The 13,017-nt window shown below is 45.8% G+C and overlaps 1 protein-coding gene across 1 annotated transcript in view; it reads left to right on the top strand.

The window, feature by feature from the left end:
• Positions 1-13,017, top strand: part of TMEM272 (transmembrane protein 272) — a 34,973-nt gene that overhangs the window by 4,807 nt on the left and 17,149 nt on the right. The window contains exon 2 of the mRNA XM_079136190.1: positions 2,444-2,524. Within this exon, the coding sequence (XP_078992316.1) occupies positions 2,467-2,524 (58 nt within the window). The 5' untranslated portion in view covers positions 2,444-2,466. The remainder of the gene's footprint in view (positions 1-2,443; positions 2,525-13,017) is intronic.

Below are 13,017 nucleotides of genomic sequence, written 5' to 3'. Positions count from 1 at the left end.
TCAGTATGGGAGGGTATGCCTCTGGACAGGATCTCAAGTGACTGCTAGCGTGGCACTCCCGAGGTAGTCAACCTTACTAAGTTGTGGACACCAACTGTTAATCTGTAATTCATACTGCTGTCAACAACTCTGGCCTCTGCCCTGATTAACTAACAGGCTTGCGCTTGGCTGATCCCATTAGGCCAGAGAACTGGTCTAATTTTGCTGGGATCGGTGGAATGCAAAGTAAAGGGATACAGGGAGGCTGAGGTTTAGGCAGGACTCTAGTTACCCTGATTTTATGTGGGTAAGGACACCATGAAGACAGTTTTTTGCACAGCAGCGTGGAAAAACAATAGAGGCTTGCGAAGGGACATTTGAATTGTAGTTTGTGGAATTATTCATCAAAAATGTTGAAGACCTACTATGTGCCCAGAAGACAGAGACTCACACATCCTCCACAGTTGCTTTCAGGAGAACAGCAGTGGCCCCACTGGGAATGGTCTAGCGTGACATTTCGTAGGTCTGCAAGTCCCTTTGCGTTCAGCTCTGTTGCTTTCTGTCCTGTCATCTGAGTGCATTGAAAACTCAGTTCCGGTCTTGACAGAGCAAGTTTGGCAGATCTTAAGACACCTGAGATCCAGTCTGGCTGTGTGATCTTGGGCAGGTTCTTAACTTTTCTGACCCTCGGTTTCCTCATCTGTAAATGGGGATAATGATACTTACTTAGCTAAATAATATCCGGCATCTGCAGGACTAATCCAGTGATCTTGCCAAGTCCCTGACCTGCTCTGGGAAGCCCTTCCTGTCTAGGTTTCCCCCTTTTTTCTTGCTGTGGTGTAAGGTGGAGAGATTGTAGGCTTTGAAGTCACAAATAGAGTCCCAGGTCCTCATTTCAAACCCCAGTTCTATTGTTTACTGGGTGACTTTGAGCAAAGGAATTGACCTGAATCTGTTTTCGATAAAATGGAGGCCTACCTGCCTCTAGGGGGCAGTGGAGGATTAAATGAGGCCACACCAGGAAGACCTTGGCAGGGGGCGGGAGATTCACCTCTGTTGGGACCAGCCCCTCCCCCAGCACACAGCCTCCTGCTGTGGGACAAAAGACCTTGCAGGTACAGAGCCAGGTGGGAGCACGGACGATCCTAGAAGCAGGGGATGGGACATAAAAACCCCAGAGCCTACAGTTCTAGCTAACTCATGCCACCTGCAAGTTAGCAGAGGGGAGAAGCTGCCAGAAGAGCTGCTTGCCAGGGTGGCCTCCTACCATCAGGTCTGTGCCCATGACTGGCGGTGGAGATAATCTTGCCTCTTTTGGTCATCATCCTCACCTCTGTTATCTGCTCCACCAGCCCTCCTCGACACTGCCTGTTCCCCCCCACACACACCCTCTGCCACCACCACCACAGACACCCAGCACTGGTCCCCAGGGGACCTGCCAACAGCATTGCTCACAGGCTGTGGGGGCCAGGTTTGCAACCCTCCTTAATACTGGGAACCATGACTGCTTCCACGTGGCGCCACATGCATTCAGAACAGGTTCCTGGAGAGGCTGTGTGTGTGAAGTTAGGATGTTCGTCCAGATTCTGTCTGGAGCACCCAGGCCCTGCTGAGGCCTTATTTCAAAGCAATGAAATGATAGAAAACAGTAGAACTACCTGTACCTGGGCACCAAGGGCGAAGGAATTAGCCCCCACCCTCATGTCTTTATGTTACTGGGCAGGAAAATCTGCTGCCTTGATCAGTTGGATTTTTTTGTGTGTTTTAAATTCATGAATATTTCTTCCAAGGAAGGGAATTCCTTTCTCACAGCGTCAACCAACTTGCTCAGATGACAGCAAACCCACAGTGAAGCCCCGGTGGCTCTTGGGTCTTGGTTCCAGGCTGCTATGGTCAAGTTCATGGTTGCCCTTCAGCCTTGGGCCCTCAGGGAGCGACATTATAATGGAGAGAAGATGGACATGTGTCAGGAAGTGAGAAGGACCCCACCTTCACATAGGTGGATCAACTTTGGGCTCTGCCAGTTGTCAGCCTGGCTGTAGGGAAAATCTGAACCTAGCTGCGTCTCCAAGGCCCCCTCTATAAAATAGCGTTAAAATAGAGGACTGTCAGGGACTAAATATGACACTATACACACCGAGTGGTCACACAATGTCTGCATGTAGTGACTGTGCAGTAAGCAATAGCTACTTTTATATCTTTCTGCAGGCCTGTCTTCCTGGCTGGGCATCGTCAGGTGAGCCTGTTAACCTCTAGCAGCTTCATTCTCCATCTGTGAAATAAGAGATATTTCTCTCAGTCCCAAGAACGAGGCCATCTCTACAGGTGGCCTCACACTGACACTGGCACCCAGACTCCCAGGCTGACTGAGGCAACCCTGTGCACCTCATAGACATGCACAGAGACAGTCGCTGTGCTAGAACACCCTCCCATCAACCTTGCTAATCAATTATTTTATTCCCAGAACTTTGCCAGTGAGTGAGAACAATGCCGGGTGGTCTGGAGAAGGCATGTCATCGGTGCATTTCTAAAATCGCCAGCAATGGTGAGTCATGGCCCTGGGAAATGCCCTAGTTGAAGGATGTGGGTGTCTGGAACCACATAATGAACTACAGCCAGAAGGAGTCCTGAGAATGGTCCCTGTTTGGTTCCAGGTTAGAACTGGGGAAGTGACCTGCCCTCTGTTGGCTGCTTCTGCTCCTTCCTTATTAGCCTCAGTACAAAGTGTTCCGTTGAGGCACATGTTAGCTCACGTGCATGTTTTTGTGAATGGAGGCACGGAAACAACCAATGCATATGGTACCAGAGCTGGGCAACATGGTAGGGAGATGGGGAACTCGGAATTTGGGTTTGGGGCAGCTTTTGCTCGTCCCTACCCCACTCCATGTCCCTGACAAATTGGACTTCCCTGTACCATCACTTGCTGGGGTCCTGGAGGAACTGGACCGCATTACACCAAGTCCAGTGTCTACTGCAACATTCAGGATATTCCCAAGAGCAGAACCCATGCCTCAGGACTGCTTGAGATGAAATCATTTACCTCACAGTGGGGGGATGTGGCCTGACTTTTATGCTGATGAAATGTGAATTAAGGTAACACCGTGGGAAGCCTTCTGCAATGGATTTTACAGTGGCAATATCAGCAAATGGCAGTCAGTGCACAGAATGGACTACAGTAGAGTGGTCAGGAGAGCAAGGGGCTGATAGAGGGGTGCCCGCCTCCTCGTGCTTACCTCTTGGTACTCATGTGCTGTCCTAAACTCCCCACCTTCCATCACTCCTCTTGGGACATTTCCTGCACCCCCAGCATCTTCAGTAATGCCTGGCACATAATAGGAGCTCAGTCATATCCCCCAGATGACTAAGTGGGTGCATGAGTGGACTGCCAGCTTACAAATTCTCCCATGACTTATGTGTCAAACATCCATCTCATTGACACCCCCAACATTGTACTTCCACAGAAAGTTCTGGGAGCCACTGGCCCCTTCATCCTTGGATGAATATAGCTATCTCTCTCACACACACGCACACACACACACGTGCTCATACACAGCATAAGAATTGTTGAGGGCCAGGGTGGCATCTCTGCCCAAATGCTGCTTTGCTGCTCTAGCACAATGAAAACATGTGGGTTGCTTCACTGCTTGCAGGGAGAGAGGCACAATTAACTACAGCTTTGCTCTAGATCCTTCTGAAATTAATCCCCCTCACCACTACACACAGACACACACGCATCCTTCCTACCCATCAACAAGAGCCTGCCTGGGCCATTGAGTTGGTGAGAGAGGAAGAATTACTCTCAGGGGTTCCCAGAAAAATAAAAAAGGATTATTATGGGTTGGATATGTGGTATCTCCCAGAAACTCATGTGTGAGACAATGCAAGAAGGTACAGAGGCAAAATCATTAGGTTATGAGAGTCTTAACCTACTCGGTGGATTCAACCACAGATATGGATTAATTAGGTGGTAACTGTAGACAGGAAGGTGTGGCTGGAGGAGACAGGACACTGGGGGCGTGCCTTTGGGGTTTAAATTTTGTCCTTGGTGAGCAGAGGTCTCGCTCTCTCTGCTTCCTTGTGCCATTTCCTGAACTGCTTTCCCCACCACATCCTTCTGCCATGATGGTCTACCTCACCTCTGGCCCAGAGTTATGGAATCAACCAGCTGTGGACTGAACCTCTGAAACCAAGAGCCCTAGATGAACTTTTCCTCCGCTACATGGTTCCTATTGGGCCTTTTGGTTCCAGCAGCACAAAGTTGACTAAAACAGGGATGTTCCTGTACTCAGTAAACCCAGTTCTAGGCTGTTAACTCCACACATGCCCTCGAAGTGATGTCATACTGAGCGGCCCTATCTGTGGTCTCCCTGACCCCCGGGCTCTCTCCTGAGTTGTGAGCTATGCCGAGTCCAGCCTGGATGATGGTGAGGCCTCTAGCCACTCTCACTCCCTCCCTCCAGGCTGTGCAGTGACCCCCCAAGACCTGCCGAAGAGAACAGACGCTCCAAATCTCTTAAGACCCTTTGTGGTCTGGCCCCTGTTTCTTTTCATATCACTGCCTTTCTTTCTCACTCTGGAATATTTAACAGGACAAAAATATTTCAACTTTCCTTAAAGTACCCGTTTCTTTTTGTCCCCTGAGTCTTCCTCTCTGTGCCCAGAATTATAAATAGATGTTGAATCTAAGAAGAAATTTTGGTGACAAGCAGGATATTTGTATTGTCTTAAAGTCTAACCCCAGACTCCTTATTGATGGCAAGGGAGAAAAAGAATAGTAATTATATAGTGGAGAAATTGGGCCAAACTCTGGGGTTTAAAATTAACATCACCAACAAGAGACAGATGGCTGTCCTCTATGCAGTAATCAGGCTAGGAATGTGTAACCTTAATCTAAACACAAGGGACATTTGATAAACAGAAAGTGAGGAACATTCTATTAAAACTGAGAGGAGAGGAGTATAGTCTTCAAAAATGTCAACATCATACAAAACAAAGGCTGTGGAAATGTTCTAGAGTCAAGGGCAGGGGCATGTCTTAGTCCATTTGGTGCTTCTGTAACAGAACGTCAGAGACTGAGTAACTTATAATGAACAGAAATTTATGGTCCCATGGTTCAGGAGGCTGAGAAGTCTAAGATCAGGGGCGGGCATCGGATAAGCACCTTCTTGAGTGTCACATGGGCAAAAGAGAGAAAAAGGAAGAAAGGACCCCTTTCATACAGAACTCATTCCCACAGGTAGCCTACTCTTGTGGTAATGGCATAAATCCATTCACTCTGCCTTCCTGGCCTAATACACAGCAATCCTTAGACCCCACACTGCTGCACTGGGGATCAGGTTTACAGCACATGAACTTTATTGGAAAACATTCACACTAAATTATTTCACTGCATAATCATCGAAACCTGTTTTTTCAGTCCAAAAAAAAAAAAAAATGGTTTATAACCTTTCATGGGGTGATCATCGCATGATATAATTCTCTTCATCATGCTACTTTAAAGGTAGACCGAGCAGCAACGTATCCATCAGTGGCATACAGATGAAGTCTTGCCTCCTCTCACACAGCTCGCCCTGAGCCTACAATGCTCAGCGCATGCGCATTTCAACATATTTCCAAAGGTCCGCTTGAGCGGTTTAAAGCACTGCAATACTAACCGGAAATCATCCCCTGTGAGTGGCGCTGAGGACCGCAGCTTGGGTAAGAAAACCAAAGGTCAGAACCTTTGGACATAGAAGATTAAAATTTTCTAACTTCATACTTTGCAGCACTTTAGTAAATTTTCTCAAGTGTGATATTCTGACTATAATGCACAAATGAATATCAACTGTATTTACAGTTTCTTCCACACAGGAAAAGTGTTTGCTAAACTGTCAGGAAGAAATAATGTGTGTTGATTTGGACTATTCAGTTCTAACGTATATTCGTGAGAATTCCGTGCATCCTAATTTTGCACCAAGGACAATTTAGTAATAAATGATGCCTAAGTAATACTGATACATTTTTAAAAAAATAAAAAGTTTTATATAACTGTTTTACTCCACTTTTTTGCAAAAAAAAAGGGGGGGGGCATAAAATCTGCAATGATTTTGTGGTGAAATTTGGTATAATGGGAATAAAGGAGATATGACAACAAAATAAAATGTAATACCTGACACTAGATTGGAGCCAAGGACTTTATTAGGTTATCAATATTGGAATATAGATGGTAGATTATGTATCAATGTAAATTTAAAGAACTGTAACTGTCCTCAAGTTATATAAGAGAATTATCCTTGTTCCTAAGAAATGCACACCAGGATTACTTCTGACTACAAAGTTAAAACACTTAAAAAGTCTGCACACAAAACCCTGTGTGGCAGGTATCTGAATGTTTACTCCATTACTCTCTATTGTGCATGTTTAAGAATTTTCACAATTAACATGCCTTTTAGAATTTAGACTGAGAAAAATTGACCTCCTTGCCCTCATCCTAAACTTGATCCAATACTACTCTAGATGCATATGTATAGACTGCAGTGTTTTCCTTTCAGGTAGCTTTGAAATCTTCTTCTGTATGATTTTTCTGCATGTTTCCTATTTCCCCATCAAGTCCTACATCCTTAGGTAACTGGGGGAGGAGCTTATGTTTTAAGAACAAGCTTTAGGTATCCTGTAGGTTGCTTTGTGGCGGTCCCTATCCATTGTGATGTGAGCTAAATGGTGGGGGCTGGGCTGGAGGTCTGGCAGGAGTGCTTCTTCTTTTGAGGGAGCTGGCCAGGGTCTCCGTGCCCTCAGGCTCAGGTGAGTCACCTGGAAGTGTTTTCTGGAGCCCTTCTTGGCCCCTGTGCAGCTCTGGCTGTCCTCCTCGCCATCTGGCACGTTCTCTCTGGCAAGCTCCTCTGCTATGCAACATTTACCTGCCCACACCCGCTGCTGCCCCGGAGGATCACTCTCACGACTGGGAAACCTTGATGAATTCCTGTGCTGCATGCAGAGCAGCCTCCAGCCCTCACAGTGTAATTTAATCAGACACCAGGGGCATGGTGAACTTGGGTTAGTGCACCTGTCCAGGCTACTGGGAAACCTTATTTACCTCACAAGGATACAGCAGCCAAGAAGGGTCCAGCACTGGAGAGAGGCCCTCCGCTCGAGACAAGACCCAGAGAACTGTGATGCTGGGTGACCTTCATAGCCGCCCCCAGTGATGAGAGAGTCCATATGCTGAGAGAAACCTGTGGGTTTTATTCTACAATTCTAGCTATAAGAAAGAGCACTTTTAAAATTTTGTTTATATATTTATTTGATGCTAGGAATGGAATCCAGGCCCTCACACGTGCTAAGTGCATGCTCTCCCACTGAGCCACATCAACAGCTCCATTATTATTTTATTTTTGGTGTGCTTTTAAAACTTTAAGACTGCTCCCCCTGTAAATAAAATTAATCTGACTCCAAGCTCCATGTGTCAGTGTAGTAGGAAAACCAATCTTGGGCATCGTGGATCATATAAGAATTAAGAGTCTGGGATTGGGGTCAGGGATCATGTCTACCTCTTTTGGGGCTCTGAGGCAGGGACTTCTCCTGCTCTCTGGGCAAGGCCACATAAACCCTGGGGCAGCTTTTTAAAAGGTGCCCTCTTGGTAGCTGCAGCCTCAGGAAATAGAGCACTTTCATTGGAGGAAAAGGGGACCTTCTCCCTAGGTGAAAAGGAGTGCCCACTGCCTTGTCCTCTTAGCCCCACCAGGCCCTCTTTTTCATGCAAAACTGCAGAGCAGCACACTCTCCTTCCTCTTGGGCCAACACTGGCATCAAACATGGAGCATCAGGGTCTTCATGATGGGACGGGAGCCCCAATCAGGTAAATCCTTGTAGCAGTTCCCTGCCAGGAAGGGGTTTGACCAACCACAGATTCCATCAGAGAACTCCAGTCCTCATCAGCTCCTCTGCTGCTCATCCTCTTCCGGGCACTTCCATACATCCTTTCTCATGGGATGCTTCTTCGGAATTACTTGCTGTGGCCTTCAAGTAGCAGGAGATTATCTCTTTTCAGGGATCAGAGGAGATAGAAACACCAGGGGGCCCAATATTCCATACTAACTCATCCTATTACATCAACAATTGAAAATCGTGAACCTTTAGAAAGTCAAGAATATGAACCATGGCGATGGTTTTAGAAAATCCTGGATTTCTGGAATTCGATTCCAGTAGGTTCACATGGCACATTAGATGCAGTGAATTCTGAATGCCCTTATCCAAAAGCTCTGCCTGTTTCCATCTCTCACACTTCTGTCAATATCTTTACCATTCTTATTACCCAACCACAGCATGAGAGTTATTTTTTTACTCCTTTCTTTCCTTCAGACCAGCATCTCATTGGTGTCCAAGGCCCTGGTCTGGCTGGGTCTTGTGATTTAGCTCTTGGGCTAAATTGCATATCTGCCTCTTCACTTACCTCTTCACCCCAATGTCACCAATGTTGGCTCTTGCCCTTGGAGATTGGTGGGAGGCTGTGGAATAGGGTGACGCCGAGTGAGGAATAAGAGGGATGGGTGTTAAAGACAAGGCAGTATTACTGAAAGTACCAGAAGAGGGCAGAAGTGGCCTAGGAAATTGAGTTTTGGGCGCCATTGTAGATACAGCAGGTAGAGAGGGCAACTTGGAAGAGGAGTTTAGTTTCAGTTTATCCTCCTGCACTCTATCAATTGCCTCCTGGGTGGTAGGTAGCTCAGCGGGTTAAACTCCCAACGAATGGTGTTGCAGAGAAAAACTATTGGATCCTAGTCTCAGTTTCTGTACTGAACTATTTAGGCAAGAGAGTAGGGGAGCACTTGCTTCCTAAAGGAAACAGCGTCTGGAGATCCTTGAGAACAGACTGACCCAAAAGCTACCCACTTTCCCTTACCAAGATTACCCACTTAAAAATGCTTGTAATGCTTGCAGCTACCTATTTTGACCTATTGCTGGTTGATAATATATTTTTGATACCTACTTACGTGCCTAGACCTTTGACAATCATGGGCAGCAGCAATCAATACTGGTGAGAGCAGCCAGCTGTCCATTAAATCTACTTAAAGATGTGAGCACGAATCCTGAATGAGAAATCCAGAAGTTGGCCTGAGGAGGTTGAGGAGGGTGCCCCACCACCAAGGTCCTTTGACAGTCTTACACATAAATCAAGAATCAGTTGATTTGTCTTCTTGGCATGAAGAATGTCTGCTCCAACATTTTGATTCTGGTATCTTCCACCATTACTCTCATTCAGAATTATTCTCTCCTTTGGACTTGTCAGTGGATTTAGCTCTTTCACACATACTTTTAGAACTGACTTTATGGTTAGGAATTCTCCTTTTTGCGGAAACCAGAATGTGGTACTCTGAGCCACGTTGGAATCAGTGTTAATAAACTTGAAGACAGAGCAGTATTTACTGGTGGTGGTCACTGCTGTCAGACCACTGTCCTGACCTAGCGACATTACCAGGAAACAGCCTCTGTTTCAGAGAACTCTTGTGACCAAGGAGGTCCCCCAGGAGACAGACTAGGGCTTGGAGTCTTCGTTAGGACCAAGGGATAAGGAAACCCTACCACTATTAACAGCTGATGGCGTCCATCCTGTCCACCTCACGGTCCAGCCCAGCCCAGTGCCTCACCGTGCACCGTGCAGACTGGCTCACAGAAAGATAGCTACTGCACTGCCACCTGGGAGATGCTGTAAATGCAGATACCCAGGTTCCATTTGTTGCCATTCTGGTTTGTTAGGTCTAGTGTGTCCTCTGGGAGTCTAAGAATCATGGCTCCAAGGTTTGGAGAGGGAGAGTGAACTTATTTGACCTTAACACTGATGATCTAGAGAGATGGATTCTAATGAAGCTGAGGCCTGCCTGAGGATAGGGTGAAGAAATGCAGTCAGGTCCATACAAGAAGATCAGGCTTAGAACAGACTCAGACCATTCAAAATCCCCCATAACCACTGAGCATCCCTCATTTGTTGTTTTTACAGTTCTCCATTTGATTCCTCTGTCAGGGTTGAAATACAAGGAGAAACCACAGTCCCCTTCCATCATGAAGGGAAAATAATAATTATTGTTTTAGTCGACATGTTCATCACTGTGACCAAAATACCCAACAAGAAAATAGAAAGGAGGAAAAGTTTATTTGGGGCTCCTGGTTTCAGAGGTCTCAGTCCATAGATGGACGACTCCATTGCTCTGAGTCTGAGGTGAGGCAGAACATCACAGCAGAAGGGTGTGTCAGAGGAAAGCAGCTAGGCAATAGCAACAGGAAACACAGACAGAGAGAGAGAGAGAGAGAGAGAGAGAGAGAGAGAGAGAGAGAGAGAGAGAGAGAGAGAGCGCCACCCACCAGGGACAAAATATACATACCCCAAAGACACGCCCCCCAGTGACCGACCATCTCTAACCACACCCTACCTTCCTACGGTTACCACCTGGTTTATCTGTTTCAGTGATTAAGCCATTGATTATGTTACAGTTCTCATAATCTAATCATTTCACCTCTGAACCTTCTTTCATTGTCTCACAGTGAAGCTTTTGGGGGATATCACATTTCAAACCACAGCAATCATCATGATAATAACTGACAGTGTGTATTATGTGACAGTGTGTTTTGTACCTTTCATGGATGATGACACTTGATTATTCTAACAAGTTAGGAAAGTCTTGGGATTAGGTTCATGTTTGAAATGAGGACAGGGAAACATCAGATCTTGGTTCCTGCAGTCCATGCTATAGATACGTGAGGAAGGGAGCAAGCTGTGAGTCCAGGTATGTGGCTCCAGTCCTCACAGCTTCCCCTGGGTGGCCATAAGGAACATTCTGGCCTGAGCCTTCTCTCCCTGCCCTGCTCAGAGGTAATGTAGGGAGGCAAATTTTTACCTTTACTCTCTTCAGGTTTTTCAGCTGGGCCTGAGAATTAACTGAAGTGAGACAAATTCATAGGAGAAAAGCATACAAATCTATTTAATACAAGTTTTATGAGACACTAGACCCTTTATAAGGAGTGAAGGTCCAAAAGAAGTAGCAAAATCTTAAAAATGCTTTTATACTAGGCTGAACAAAGAAAGGCAATTGTGGAAACATAACCAAATTACATGGGGGGGGGTGGAATAACAGAAGATAAGAATTATTTTTACAAGATTCATATGTACAGAATTCTTTTGGTCTCATTTGCTCATCTGCAGTGACAAGAATGTTACCTTCCTTCTGGCATAGAGAGGACATCATTCATGTGGGGTTTAATCTTCAGCTTTCGGGAAAAAAAGGGGGAAGGGCAGAACATCCTTCCTGCACCCACAATTACTTAAGAGACTGTAGCTCAAAATAATCTTTATGCCAAAATGGTATAGTTTGGGGTGGTGTATTCTACCACCCAGCAGCAGGAAAGGTGGAGTGGCAGGTGGCTCCCCTGGGAGCTGCTCCATGTCTCTGTGTCACAGCACCTGGATTACACATGTGCCCAGGTGGCACCATCTGTCCCAAGTTTGCAGTATAATGAAGGATTTTCCAGAACTCCAATCACTTTATCATCTTGGCAATGAGCTCCAAAGTCAGAAATACAGAATGGGATTCATTGACCTCTTGATTTTCTATTCTTTACCAGCAAGAAATTTCTTGACTCTACTCTAAATTGAGAATTAAGACAGATAGCTAGTGCAATTCTCTCTTTAATCAGCCACACCTGCCAGCTGTGCTGTGTCACCCATGACCTGTAGGGCCTGCTTTATAGTTTTCAGGGATCAGTGCAAAATGAAAATTAGGAACACCTCATTTGAACAACAGGGGGAACATTCGGGTTACTAAAATATAAAACTTTTTCCATTTGACCTGTCATAGTACTTTTTTATTTGCTATTTAACATCCTTTTAAATAGAGGAAAATAAGCATTTAATTTTCACATAAATTTTACCATTCATCTTAATATTGTGTAAGTTTTCTGTTTGTTTTTTGTGGTGCTGGAAACCCAGGACCTAGGCATTCTACCACTGAGCTACATCCCCAGTCCTTACATGCTAGTTTTAAATGCAAATATAGGAGCATTTAACTCATATGTGGAGTCACCAAAATGACACAGTTTGCATTTCATGGCTCCCTGCTTATGCCTTTCTGTTTTTACCCGAACAGTAGAAACACCACACAAAACTAACTGAACTGTTGTTTCACTTTTGGACATGCACACATTCTGCCAACACTCAACCTTCTGCTTACTGATGAGGGAAGACCTCCCGAAGGGGAAGGAGCTATGGCTTCATTTGCAGGATGAATGACTAGCGGGTGTGGGAAGACGCATTGGTCAGCAAGGAGAAAACAGGGTTTCTTGATGACTCGTGTTTCTCAGAACCTCCTTGCCTTTCCTGCATTTAAGTCAGTTTTGCTTCAAGGGAATGTGGCTTCTTAGGATTGCCAGGCCCCTGCTTACTCAGTCAAAGAACAATCCACTTACCTTGAATCCATTCTGAGTCGTGCTGAATCCCCACATGTTGTGGGAGCACCAGAATTCAAGAGCCCTATATAAGAATGTGGTGGCAAAGGAGTGCCAGACAAGAATATTGCTTATAATTTGCTCACATGCTTCACTGTCCCGTCAGATGTCACTTACAAAAACACAAGGACAGAGATAAAGTCATTTGGAATTCCAAGATGGCAGCAAATGCTGGGTCTTCTTGAGCACCAGGCCTAGTGGGACTGCACAAATGGTCAGTGTTAAAGGTAATTCAGAAGCCCGGCACGGTGACCTGAGCCTGTAATCCCAGTGGCTTGGGGGCTGAGGCAGGAGGATCATGAGTTCGAAGCCAGCATCAGCAACAGCAAGGCACTAAGTAACTCAGTGAGACCCTGTGTCTAAATAAAATACAAAATAGGGCTGGGGATGTGACTCAGTGGTTGAGTCCCCCTGAGTTTAATCCCTGGTACCCACCCCCCCAAAAAAAAAGCTAATTCAGGGAAGGATGGTTTGAGGGGAGCTGTGAGAATGAGGGCAAAGCACTCTGCAAGCCTGCCTTCCTCTACGTTTCTGGAGGCGAAGGTCAAGATTGGCATGGAGGGTGAC

The sequence above is a fragment of the Sciurus vulgaris genome, assembly GCF_902686455.1.
Source record: "Sciurus vulgaris genome assembly, chromosome: 4".
Classification (NCBI taxonomy): domain Eukaryota; kingdom Metazoa; phylum Chordata; class Mammalia; order Rodentia; family Sciuridae; genus Sciurus; species Sciurus vulgaris.
The sequence above is the reverse complement of the archived record's forward strand: the minus strand, read 5'-3'. Positions and strand labels throughout refer to the sequence as shown.